Here is a 13,602-nt window from a genome sequence, read left to right as displayed (position 1 = left end):
ATCTTGAAAGAAGTTGTTGTGGCTAGCCTCCATCCGTGTGACAACTGAAACGCTTTTTTTTTTTTTTCTTGTTCTTTTCCCTCCTGCGTGTCAGCTGCCATATTTGGGACGGCGCGATGAGCTGTTGTAAAATGGAGCCCGTGCTGAGATCATAATTAACATTTCCAACCTACACGGAGCCCTCCACCCCGAAGAATTGAGGGAAGGAGGGGGGGAGAGAGAGAGAGAGCGAGAGAGAAAGGGAGGGAGGGAGGGGGAGCCGCCGTATGCTTGTACACAAGCCTGATTTCCATTTTTTTCCCCAAGTCGTAATGTATTTAATTCAAGCCGAACGTAATCATGACGTGTCGCGTCATTAATCTGCGAGCCAGCTCACGCGTAAGTACGAACGCTTTCCGTTGCTGCCGCCTGCCCGTCCGACAAATGTGCATGGATGTGCGTTTGAGCACGTATGTGCGCGCGTGCATGTACATGTGTGCGCGCCGACTTACCTCGACGTGCACTTTGCTCCCCGATCGCATTTTCTTGCAGCTTATTGTCAGCTCGTGGCTTTGTGCTCAAAAGCACTTTTCATGCGTGGAGCCTCGCGCGCGCACCTTTAGAAATGCGTGCGCGCGTGCGCGTGCGTCATGTTTGTGAGCGCGACACGCGTGACACACAAGTCACATATGGGACTTTCTTCCGTTCTTGTCTTCGCTAACTTTGAGCAAGTTGCGCGAGAGAATCGAAACCCAAGTCACCGGAGCTCAAATTACATGTGGCGCTTAAATAGCTAGCATTCACGCAGATTTGCGGCAATCAGTCTTTTGTTGCGGAGGCAGGGAGGGCGCGCGCAAACACGCACATGCATAATCCGATTGTTCCGGACGTTGAACGTAAGGAGAAAAATAAGAAGTGTGCTGACTGGTCCGCATGGAACTTGAATTCGTTTCGTTCGTTTGTGAAGATTTTTTTTTTTTTTTTTTTTTTTTTACAAGTGATCCGCGATTCCCTCCTCCTGCCTCCTCCTCCTCCCGTTCCTTCTCCTCCTCCTTGTGCTGCCCTCGAACATTTGGGGAGCAAAATGGAGCCGGCGCCTCACATGACTTCAATTCACTTATCGGCTCGCTTTACTTTGCCACTTTTTTTGGAAACGATTTGTCTTCTTTCGTAAAAATGTTTTAACGTGATGACGCAAATCAGGAGGAAGTTCCTCTGTAAAGTTCTAGTCACGTGACTTTTGTTCTCGTTCACGACTCTTTGCTTTTATTCATTTTTGTTTTGGGGATGTAGCAGATGAGTTCATGCTCAGGTGTGTGCGTGGTGTGCGCGCGCATGCTCTTATTTAAGATGACACGGACGTTGTCCTGTTGGTCTTTGTGCACGCTGTCCAGGTGGCTCCTTAAGTGTGTATGTGCGTCTGTGATTCCGGGCTTGGCCTGGCGGTATTGTAACATTAGAAGCCCCCCCCCCACACTAAGCGGTGCCCTCGTAGATGTTCTACTACTTGAGTTCCAAAGCAACAAGTGGACGTCACGGTGGCCAATCGGAAGCTTGAAAAAAATCATTCAGAAAAAGAAAATAGTGGCGTAGATGCAAGGGGAAAAAGTCCAGCCGAAAACTTTCTTGCACTCTTCCTTAACATTTGTAGAAAAGGTCATGAGGTCAACGTGCTACTTTTGCGAAAGGATAGAACTGTTGATAATGAATTTGAATTTGTTTTTCCAAAGTGACATCACCAGAAAGCGTTTAGGAAGCTTTGCTGGCGTCAGTCTCCTAGCGTGCTTGTCTTGACGCATTCCTTTCAATCAGCTATTCACCAACTAAATGAAAAGTGTGCTGTGTATGGTCCGTTAGACTTTTTTTTTTTTTAAAGGGAATAAATTCACATTTGATTTCTTATGTCGTAATTTATTGGCTACTATGGTGTCGTCCAATATGAAGATCGCAAGTTCTTGTTTTGTCACATATCGTTAGCTTATGCGCAAGTCGTCATCGGTAACCTCTTGTTCAGAGCAACCTTAAGAATTTGGACTTGGTTAATCAGGAGTAACGTACACTGATGTCGTCTCGGCACCTTTCCGAAGCATTTGTAGAATTCCGCTACAACGTACAGAAGCGCTGAGCCAGACGTGCACGAACCTGCACTTTAGGATCAAGTCTGAATAGTTACACGATGACATCATATTGTATTGGCGCCCCCTGGAGGCGGACACAAGCTTTTAGTGGAGGTGGTCAAATTGTATGACTGAGGGCAGCCATTTGCGGATTGAATGTTCTCATTACCATCGTCTTCATGACTGATAGGTTCCTCATAGGTCCAGTTGTTGCTCACTGTTTACCGCTTCTGCAAAAGTGGAGGAGTGATTTGGATTCTTTGTAGAACCTCTTAAGGTAGCCCCCCAGTGCTGGTACAAAAGTGCTCACACTCTGTAATGTTATACTGATTGGACTGAAGTACAAAAAAAAAAAAGTCAATCCCGTTTTCAAACGGACTGACTAAATTGCCATTTGAGAACTCAAATCTCCCGAGCTGACGTTCTGAGGATGTGAGGCATTTCATTTTTTTTTTTAGGTTCTGCCATTTTGCGCTGATCCGTTTCTGACGGTTCTCTGGGCTTTCCTTCCACCTCCGCGGCCGTCGCTTGGCACCATGTTGGCCCGGCGGCACCGTAGTGACAGGATCCGTCATGGCAGAACAAAGCCCAGCCGGGGCTTATGAAAATGCTGCAGATACATTTAGCTTACACTCATGCGTGCACACACACACGCACGCACACACACACACACACACACACACACACACACACACACACACGCACACGCACACGCACACGCACACGCACACACACACACAGCAGGTTTGGGTTGATGTTCTTTTGTAAAAGCGCCGCATGTTTTCTTTCTCTTGTGCCTTGGCTTCTTTGCACTTCGCCATGTTGGCAGCCTCCAGTCTACCAGCTGATATCAGCATTCTCTGGCACGGTGCCAACTCACAGCACTGCAGGATGAGAGTGGTGTGTGTGTGTGTGTGGGGGGGGGCCAGGGCAGGGGGGCAGAGAATGAAAGAAAATTAGTGAATAATGGACCGACTGACGAAGGGAGGGAGGGACCGAGCGAGAGACATGAGAGAGGAGAAGAGAGAGGGGGATGGGAGGAAACAGTCAGGGCGAGAAAAAGACAGACAGGAGAGAAAGAACAATCAGCGTGGATTAACCTGTGAGCGGCGGGCGACATCATTGTGACTCATAGCCCAGCTAGAAAGTCATCCGGCTGCTTGCCATCCGCACGCACGTACATACGTCACACGTCGTGACCTTGTGTGTCGTGGCACGCCTCCATCTTGGGCCATGACTGATCTGAGCAACCCAACAAATGAACTATCGAGTGTGCAGCTTTCATTTAAAAACCATCGCAGCCACTTTTCCTAAATATCTGCAAGTGCATGTTCATGTGTGCACACAGGAAGGGCGTGTTGGGAAGTCCAAATACCGCCCTTCCTGTCCGGAGCCGGTGTCCGAACAGATAATCACACACAAGCACATACACACACAAGTGCAAGGCTAATGTGTATGTGTGTGTAACAAGTGCACACCTGTTACACACACTCATACGTGCGCACACACACACTGAAGAAGAAAGATATGTCAGATTAGATTCAATAATTTTATTGCCATTTAATGCCATTTATTGCCAAATTCCATGGTTTATAAGATAAGACAGAAGAACAAAGAAACACCTGCTCTTATCTGCACAAATGCTGTTTATGTACGTTTTCATCATATAAGTGGTGTGGACATGAGCGTTATTGTGTTAACTTGAGTGAGAAGCTTGCTTTTCAGCTTCGGAGTTTTAATACGCATCGTCTTCTGCTTTTTGGCAGGGGATCGAAGGAGGAGTTGCACCCCCGCCGGCCGAGACCCTGGAGAATGGGATAACGCCACACACGTTCCAGGTAGGTTTTGTCAGTGCCGCCGAGAACCGACCGCTCAGTTCTCTTTTGGATCGCTAATGTGTGTGCTTGCATCTTGTCCGAGCAGAGGATGGATTCCCCGTCAGAGTTTTTGCTGCCCTGCTCCCCTGAGCCTCTGCCCCAAGCCAAAAGCCCGGAAGCATCCCCTCACGGTCTGGAGGCAGCATCGTGCACGCCTCTCTCTGCTGAGGAGGACCACGAGGACCAAGCAGATGAGCAACAGAACGGCGACGCTCTTCCGTCCCCCACCCCGGCCGTGGCTCTTTTCCCTGGAGCCAGACGTAGTCCGACTTTGGATTCTTCCCCGCCGGCCACGCCCTCGGCCCCCCCTCTTGGCTTTGGAGCTCTGGAGTTCGCTCTCTCTTCGGGACCCAGCGGAAGCTGCAACGATGAGCTGGATTTGCAGCTCTTCCAGAGGGACGCGTTCACCAGGACAGCAACAGGACCGTCGCTGCGGTTCTCCTGTCACGTTTGCGGGAAGAGATTCCGATTCCAAAGCATTTTGTCCCTTCACGCCAGAGCCCACAGTCTGGACCGACACCGCCAGGCCTCATCGCATTATCGGAGCGCTCTCTCCTCAGCGCCTCTCAAACAGAACCTCATCGTCCAACAGAACAAAAAAGAGCGGATTCAGAAGCACGGAAGATTCTCGCTGAGCGGGAATCTTACACACGCGCTCCCAGAGGAGGACGAGGACGAAGAGGATGAGCTCAAAAGTACAGAATCCGTCCAGAACAGCACGAGGTTGAGCCCTCCGCTAAACCAAGACCTCGCTCCTTGGACGCCGTCCGCTCCTGCCCCGCCGACATTCCGTTGCCATGCCTGCAAAGGAAAATTTCGCACGGCTTCCGAATTGGCGCGCCACGTCCGCATTCTGCACAACCCGTACAAATGCACGCTTTGTCCTTTCTCTGCCAACCAGGAAGGCTCCCTGGCGTCCCATCTGCAGGAGTGTCACCCTTCACCAGAAGGGCCCGCTTTGCCTTCAGCCTTTTCTAATTCCAATCCGGTCAGCGCAACCTCAGAAGCTCCCCAGAATTCGTCACCCGCCAAAGTAGCAGGATCGTCCTCGTTGCCGGCATTCCGTTGCGATACTTGCGGACAGCGTTTCACTCAATCGTGGTTCCTTAAGGGACACATGCGAAAGCACAAGGACTCCTTGGACCACAAGTGCCAGGTGTGTGGGCGGGGCTTCAAGGAGCCCTGGTTCCTCAAAAACCACATGAAAGTGCACCTCAACAAACTCGGTCTCAAAGCCAGTTTGGGAAGCAGTGACGCCGACCCACAGGCCAAAAGCTCTTTGGGTCACCTGTCTCTAAACGCCCTCTACTCTAGCCTTCTTCTGGCTCACCAGGGTTCTGGCAGAGCAGAGCAAGGGAGAGCGGAAAAGGAGACTGCCAGCAGGATGCGGACGACTTCCGGCAAGTCGGCAATCCTGGGCTACCTGGGCCTCCCCGGTGACAGCGGCGGGGCCAGTTGCACGGAGAGACTCCAAGCCGTGGCCCAGGTGGCTGAGAGGGGAAACAACAGTGGCGGCGTGAGCTCGGAAGGAGGGGAGATGGGAAGAGAGAGGACGGAGCCCAGATGCACCACCGAAGGAGGCGAGCAAACCCCTTGGTGGGAGCTGGTGGCTCGAAGCCTCGCTGTGGCACAGCAGCAGCAGCAGCAGCAACAGCAGCAGCAGCAGCAGAAGCGAGAGAAAGACAGGGCTCACCGTACTCGTCTAACCAGGACATTAGGAGGAGAGAGCGATCGGCTCAGAGCCTACGCTGACGCTTCGGATCCCAAAAGAGCTTCCGGAGGAGCCTTCGGCGCAGGGGAGGGTTCGTGGGAATGCCCCGACTGCGGAAAGCTCTTCCGCAGCCTTCAGCAGGCGCTCGTTCACGCTCGTGTTCACGCTCACAAGACCCAAGAAGAAGGCGCTGCAGGTGACACGGACGCAACTTGCAGCTCCAGCCAAGCCAGAGGAAGCCAAGATGACCTGAGGCAGGAATCCAAAGTGCAACATGCAGCCGTGGCTAGCTTTCCCTCTGTCATGCCCGGCGGCTTCAAAGGTCAGCATCGTCCCAACTTTTTTTTTTTTTTTGCTCACTGCATTCACCGCCTTCCTCATGTTTGCTTGTGCTGCTTTCACAGGAGAAAACGGGACCATGGGGGCGCTGTCCGTTGTGGCTTCTCTTCCCAGTAGCAGGGAGCGCGTCCGCAGTCGAGGGATCAAGGATTGTCCCTACTGTGGTAAAGCCTTCCGCTCATCCCATCACCTCAAAGTGCACCTGCGAGTCCACACAGGTAGGAAGCTTTATCTGAATCAAAGCTACATTGTCAGCATGACTCAGCGGATCTGCTTGGGAAATTGTTTTACGACAGGCATTGTCAACCGGTGGTCCGTAGCCCTCTAGTGGTCATTGTCGGTATTGCAGGTGGTCTGCGAAATTGGAAATGGAAAATAAGTGGAACATTTTTCAAAATGAAATGGATTTATTATTTAGACTTGATTTATTTTCTAGCAACTTTTTTCAATTGTATATCCATCCAAATAATGTCAAATGTAGCTGAAATTCCCAAAACAATGATTCTGTGCTCATTTACGTACTGTCCATCAATGGTAACCGATAGCTGACGGGTCATATTTCAAGAATTCCAATTGGTCACACATCTGGCGCTTTGATTTCAATCGATGATGTAACACTGCCCTCTGCCTTACCATTGGGTTACTACAATGCAATTTTCCATGACCAAGCCTTATTTTGTTTTGTCAAGGTGAGAGACCTTACAAGTGCCCCCACTGCGACTACGCCGGCACCCAGTCCGGCTCGCTCAAATACCACCTTCAGCGACACCACAGGGAGCAACGCAACTCTTCAGGTTCCGCCACTTCCTCCGTGGGAAAAATTGTCGCCGCCATCAACGGTCTAACTTCCGTCAAGCGACGTCGAGCGCAAACCGATCCTAAAGCTCACTCGGACGGTCCGTCCTTGGGGCCCGCCCAGCAATCTTGGCTCCTTGGACTACCACAGCAGCAGGAGCATCGTCCCAGTCAAGGAGCCCTTGACCCCGAGACCCATTACCACTACCTATCGGGGGCGATGGGGGCCTTCTACCCTGGTGGAATGGAAGGAACGTGGATCAGGGAGTCTCCTCCTCCAAAAGTCCTCAAGGTTTCCCGCCGTAAGCCCCTTACCACCAACCGGGTGGTGGTGGCCTCCGACAAACCAGCGTCAGCCACCCAGAATCAGTCGGGCACCTTTGAACCTCTCGATCTGTCCCGTCGTCCCATGCCGGGCCTCGAAGGGCTGGAAGAAGAAGAAGAAGAAGAAGGAGGAGCGGCTGGAGGAGAAGGAACCAAACTGAAGCAGTGTTTGGACTGTCCATTTCGAACATCCTCTGCTGAGCTCATGACCATGCACCTCCAGGTCAACCACACCAGTAAGTCCCGACGCAAAATTAGCGCTTTGTCCGCCTTTGACGACGAGGACGGGGCCCCGAAGGGCGCCGGATCCTGCCACAGACCCGACTCCCTCGGGATTTGGGGACACACCGACGAGTCCCAAGCGAGAGCTCAGGAAGGCTCCTCAATCCAGAACTGGACCCCCAATGGGCTCCCTCTGGACCATCGCAGTGAAAAAAACGAGTCCAACTGGCCTTTGTGTGTCGGGCCGACTCTCCAAAGCGAGTCGGGCGGTGATGATGATGAAGAGCAGGAGGACGAAGAGGAGGGCAGCAGCTGCGCGGAGGACCAACACGAAGAGAACGTCCTCGCCGATTAAAACAAAGGTGGACGCACATTTTCCAGATTTTTTTTTTTTCCAAAACACATATGTGAGGTCAAGAAGCATTCCAGTGAGAGCGGTCCACATCCAGACTTCAGGGGTGGAATATTCTGGTCATCAACATTTTCAGACTGGAGGTGGGTATGTCCGCGCTTCCGGTATTTTTTTGTGAATTAAGAAAAGCTGAAAATAAGAATGTGCAAAGGCAATGATGAAAAGACTAACAAAAGCAAAGATGTCCCAGTAGAAAGTGTAGCTTTTACCACAAGAGAGAAAAAAAAAAGCTTTTTAATGGTGTTTGTTTGGTGGGAAAAATGAACTTGGTGTTTGTGAACTGAATGTCCTTACGCAGCACTGTGCAACTTGTTCTTCTTTTAGTCGATCAAATGTTTTTTTTTTGTTTTTTTTTCCTATTCGCGACGGATCAGCTCCCGGTCCGAGCTGTGTGTCTCCGCGGGAATGTACGGCCGATCTCCGACTGGACGCTCCTAATAAGCGTCATTTCCACCGTGCCTTCTGTTTCAAGCACTTCCTGGTCTGTTTTTGTACAAGCGGCTTCGCTCTGTCTGTCCTTTGCGCCAAAGCGGAGACTGGAGTCGATGTGACTTGGACCGGACAGAAGTGGACTGACCTCTAACTTGACATGACCTTAATTAAAAGACTTGACTCACTTGAGAGTTAAACGACTCGGGACGTGATGATGAGTTCATTCGTCAATAATGTCATCATTCGACCGTACTTAACTTCTTTACTTTATGAAGACCAGCTACTGCGAGTAGTGTAAGACGGCATTAGGAAGCACTGAGGCCAGACCCGAACGCAAGCACGTAGGGTCAAGTCCAATGACTGGATTGAATCTGGTCCAAATCTGTCCAACGAGACACTAAAACTATACGGCGATCAATCATTTTCTTTCCCTGCCCATCCGTCCATTTGTGGTCCCAGAGGCCTTTCTTGGACTTCCATGTGTGTGTTTGACATGTTTGAAACATGCTCTTGTGTTTGAAAAGAAAAGTCTTGTTGAATGTTGTTCAGATAGCTAGTTTAGAGGTGTCACTGGTACTGTGTATTTTTTATTTTTAAAGAGTGAGAGCACAAACCCGAGTAAACCGCTCCTCCTGACTCAAACGAGCCCGGCAATCTGATCATCGGCTTGGTGTAGAGAAGAGCTTGCTTTGAATGTATGGTGATGTGCCCGGCACTAAATTGGCAAAAAAATATATATTAATATCAAGCCTCCCGCAATCCAACCTGCAATTGGTCATCTGGAATATTTCCACCTTATCTACCGCCTGTCAATCAACCGGTGTCACAAGGCAGCGCAGGGTTTGAGCTCTCGAGTAGTTGACTGCCATTGCAGCGAGGGCCGAGTCAGCTAACATATTCTAGTCGTGACTAATATCATCAACATCAACAAAAAATAAATAAACAAATAGATGACGTGCTTGAATGTGTTTCTCTTCACCGCACTCAAGTTGTACAGCAGAACAGCCACTCGGGGATACTTTAAAAAAAAAAAAAAAAAAAAAAAGTTGTAAATTAGATGTGTACTTGAGTATCATCATGTCCTTAACGGACTCTTGGTTATCTCAGGCGTGTTTGCATTTACTTTGAAAATGGCCATGTCCAATACGGCGGATGCGCTGACGTTGCTTGAAATAGGCCACGCGTTTCAACAGGTGTCTGCAGCAGAAACAAAAAGAGTAAACGCAAGAGAAAATTCATTTTCATTTGTCAAACAAATGAGGCAGATAAAAACCAAAACACGGAGCCGGTAATAAACGTAAAGAAAAACTACACGCATCCCCCTGGCACAAAACAGTTTTATCTGTGTAAAGTCTAAATTTGGATACTTCGATGTTGATCTGTTGGTGACGGAATGGCGCCCTCTAGTGCTCTCGTCTGTCAGCTCACTGATGAACTTTGGAGCTTTTGAGGCAAAGAAGCAGCAACAGCAGCGGCCACACAGACAATCAACCAAAAGCACGCAGCGGTTGATCGACAGCTCCGGGCTCGACCTCCTTTTGACGCTCCATTAGCCTTCCTGTTGAATGAGTGGGGGGTGGGTGGGGGGCAAGCGAGGAGAGCGAGCGAGCATCCTCCTCCTCCCCTCCCCCTCCTCCCCAGTTAGCTGCAGCCTCACTCGCTCTCGCAGCATCCGCCGTCTCCAGCAGCAGCAGCAGCAGCAGCAGCAGCAGTGGCAGTAGCAGCAGCAGTCGCAGTCTTCTGCTCTCTCCCTTTCTTCTCGTTCTTTTCTTTCTTCTACCTCCCCGCTTCTCGTTGTTCTTTCTCTTCTTGCTGACTTTAGCGGCGGCGGCAACTCGCCTTCCTCATCGTCTTCTTCATCGTCCAGAAGCGCTGCAGTTTTTTGCACCATGAGCGAGGTAAGTGTAAGCCAATGCTTCATCTTCATCATGCACCACAAGCTCTTCCTCTTCCTCTCCCGAGTCTTCCTCGATCTCAAGGTGCGGCGTCAACTCTCCAGCTTTCTTTCTTTCTTCTTCTTGTGCTTTTGTCGCAGTGTTGTTGCACTGCGGAGGCCTGCTGCACAAAATGCAAACGCGCTCAAACTCAACCAGCTCATTTGCCAAACACGTTTACTTCAGTTTTATTTTCAAAAGTTTACAAACACTTGCACTTTTAATCACCATCTAGAAGAACATTTAAAAGCCAGTGTGAATTGCGTTTGTTGTCACCAAGCGCTCATTGATAACCTTACGTTATTTATTTATTTATTTATTTATTTATTTATTTATTTATTTATTTATTTATTTTTTATTTGCAGGAGGGCTTTAACCAGAAAAACAAAACAAGTTTAACACGGCAGTAAATGTATTGGCAGCTGGTGGCAGCCTGCCTGATTTGTATGTGTTGGATTTAGATTAATTATTATTTTAATTTCTATGAGCTCTGGCTATACGCTGGACTGGTCCTAACATAGATCCATTTCTTGAACTGCATTTTTTTTTTTTTTTTTTTTCAAATTTTCTGCTAATATAGTTTTATTTTCTGGTTAGCGCAAAGCTAACCCAAGCTTGCTCCATCCGGCATCATCAAACAAGTTTTCAAACTAGCTTTGATGGCCATTGTACCTGCGTGACAGGTTAGCAGAGAAATAAGAAAAGAAAAATGAATGAATGATAATGAGTTCATGTCTGATTTTGGTTTAGTATGTCTTCTGCCGATATGGTCAAATTGAAGTTTGTTCACTTAGCTGTTGTTTTTTTTTTCCTGCATGGTGCATACTTGACATCAGAAGCCGTGCACGACTTGGTTTGACAGCTCGTCTCCTCGGGCTAAAAGCCGCTTCCTTTTCACTCTTCTTACCGGCTTCTATTCAGCACAAATAAACACACACTCACATTCTGACTGTTCTCGTTGGCATCAGCTTGAGAGATCCGTTGGCATGGGTGGCATGTTCACCCCCGCAAAGACTTTTGGCACTTTTTGGGAGGATGCAGGAGAGCCCTTATGTAATGGTAGAATTCCTGTTTGCAGCGCTTCCGCTCTGTGACAGCTGTTTGCTGGATTTTCCTCTCCTCGCTCTCTCACACGTACTTCGCACACGTACTTTGACTCATACATGCTCGTGCACGCACACACATGCACGCACGCACACACACACACACACACACACACACACACACACACACACACACACACACACACACACACACACACACACACACACACACACACACACACACACACACACGCAGACCTACCGGCCTCTACACAATATTAATCTTTATGGTCGATGGTCCTCAATGTGAGCAATGTGGACATTGAATGCTTTGACGTGTTTAAAAATACACTAGAGGGACTTCCTGCTGCTTTCTCTCCTCTATATTTGTGTGTGTGTGTGTGTGTGTGTGTGTGTGTTTTTCATCAAACATTCATAGCAGAACATAAGCTTCTCCAGCCGCTTTTTCCCTTCAGGACCATTTCAGACCCACGTGTCTTACATAAAGCCATTAAGGCACTATTTTTAATGGCCCTACTTTGACATCTTCAATAGAAAGAGCGACGAGTCGAATACTGACTAAGTGCCCCTTACTATTTCTACCCACGAGAGCGTTGTTCTATCTTTACTATTGCCCTAAGAGCACAATGCCGCACACCGCTGCGCCACCACCATCGCCATTCTTGCGAGGAACCTCCGAAACGCAGTGGTTGGGGGGCGGGACTTGCCACGACCAAATCAAGGCAAAAAGCTCACAAGGTAACATTAGGAGGACAAAATGGAGGTATTGTAGGATTACATAAGAGCTATATTCCTGGTTGTATTCCCACTGCGGAGGAATCACAAGAAGCATCACTGCATATCACATGCGCCTCATTCCAAGAAGACAAGCACACTGGAGGGGCTGGGGGGTGTTTGTTGCTTGTGCATCCATCTGGCTCCCATTCACGCTGGCCCACTTCTCCTTCAATACGCCGCATTTGTTCCAATCTTTCCGCATTTCTTCTCCTCATGCTCCATATGTGTCGTTCTCTCGCCGTCAGCCGTCCGCCCCCGGGGGCTTCTCGTTAAATGCTGCAATCTGTCTTTGTCTCCCAGGCTCAGTGCCACCGAGAGCCTGCCTGATCCTGACTTTGGTTGTTCAACAAATTGTTTTTACAGCCCTCCCCCCGAAAAAAAAATTCATGAGAAATTCCCATAAAAATCAGAAAATACCCAAATGTCAATTATATGGCTTGGCACATGTATATTGGGGGGGGGCAATGCCCCCACAGCCTCTCCCCTAGCTCCGCCACTGTTTGTAAAGCATCTGTGGGTGTAATGTCGAACCAAACACTAATTACTGAAATGGGATCAGTTGGATGAGACAAGACAACGGATGAGCTCCTCAGAGTCTGATCGGTCATCTCCGGTGTTAGTTCAATTTGAGACGGATCAAGTGATTGCTTCGAATTCAAGGAGTGAAAAATAGCATCCTTCAGACATCATCAAAACACACTTGTCTTCCGCTCGCATCATGCCATCTCCTCTCGGATTCCAGAGTTCCTGATACCACAACATTTGATGAACATTTGTGCTAACATGTCCCCCCTTCCTCTTCCTCCAGCTGACGTCTCCAAAGTCGGCCAACAGCGGCCAGGCAGCTACGGACGACAACAAAGGTGCGTAAACACAACCACACTTCTGCCAGAACTTCCTCGACATCTTGGATTTTGGGCGGGTTATTATTTGTCGTCGACAAATATGTTTGATAAGTGTCATCAGGATTTGTTAGGACATGGCTAATTGAGAAAAGATTGTGTTTGATTTGGACAAATTTAAGTGAGCTCCTCTTTCTGGTCGCCCCCCCCATGCAGAGAAGGCCTTGGCAGCGAAGCCTCAGGAGCAGGAGGAGGAGGTTGACATTGACCTGGAGGCGCCGGAAACGGAGAAGGCGGCGCTGGCCATCCAAAACCAGTTCAGGCGTTTCCAGAAGAAAAAGAAATAGAGAGACTGCCACAATGGGAGACTAAAAAAATGTCAAAAGAAAAACAAACAAAAAAAAACAACAAAATGGATGTACAGAAATTTTAGGGTGGGTGGGGCTATTATTTAACTGTTGAGGGTTTTTTGCTATTGTTTGCAAAGTATCAGAGGTTGTTTTTTTTTTTTGCATGAGATTGAGCGGAGGCACCCGGGTACAAAAAAAAAAAAATGCAACTCAGGAGCACATCCCGGAGATGGCCGCGGCTCAGAACGCACAAAAGCAAACACAGGCGACAAAAGATAAGCACACTCGGTCGGCGTCCGGTTTCACGACGACCAAGTTGTCAGAGGTGGCAGTTGTCCCTTGTGTCTCAGACAGGACGGACATGGAAAGTGCGACCCAATGTATTTGAATTTTTCCCCGGTCATTAGATCCGAGGTGTCACTCGCAC

At 49.0% G+C, this 13,602-nt stretch overlaps 1 protein-coding gene across 1 annotated transcript; it reads left to right on the top strand.

Moving 5' to 3' along the window:
* Nucleotides 1–302: 302 nt before the first annotated feature.
* Nucleotides 303–9,743, top strand: znf219 (zinc finger protein 219). Its single transcript, XM_085933646.1, has 5 exons — nucleotides 303–378; nucleotides 3,863–3,934; nucleotides 4,020–6,006; nucleotides 6,089–6,241; nucleotides 6,713–9,743. Exons 1-5 carry the CDS (start codon nucleotides 340–342, stop codon nucleotides 7,717–7,719), a joined length of 3,258 nt encoding a protein of 1,085 aa, XP_085789772.1. The 5' UTR covers nucleotides 303–339; the 3' UTR covers nucleotides 7,720–9,743.
* The last annotated feature ends 3,859 nt before the right edge of the window (nucleotides 9,744–13,602 follow it).

The sequence above is a fragment of the Syngnathus leptorhynchus genome, chromosome 2 (genome assembly GCF_054491065.1).
Source record: "Syngnathus leptorhynchus isolate UIUO chromosome 2, UIUO_Slep, whole genome shotgun sequence".
Classification (NCBI taxonomy): Eukaryota; Metazoa; Chordata; class Actinopteri; order Syngnathiformes; family Syngnathidae; genus Syngnathus; species Syngnathus leptorhynchus.
The sequence above is the reverse complement of the archived record's forward strand: the minus strand, read 5'-3'. Positions and strand labels throughout refer to the sequence as shown.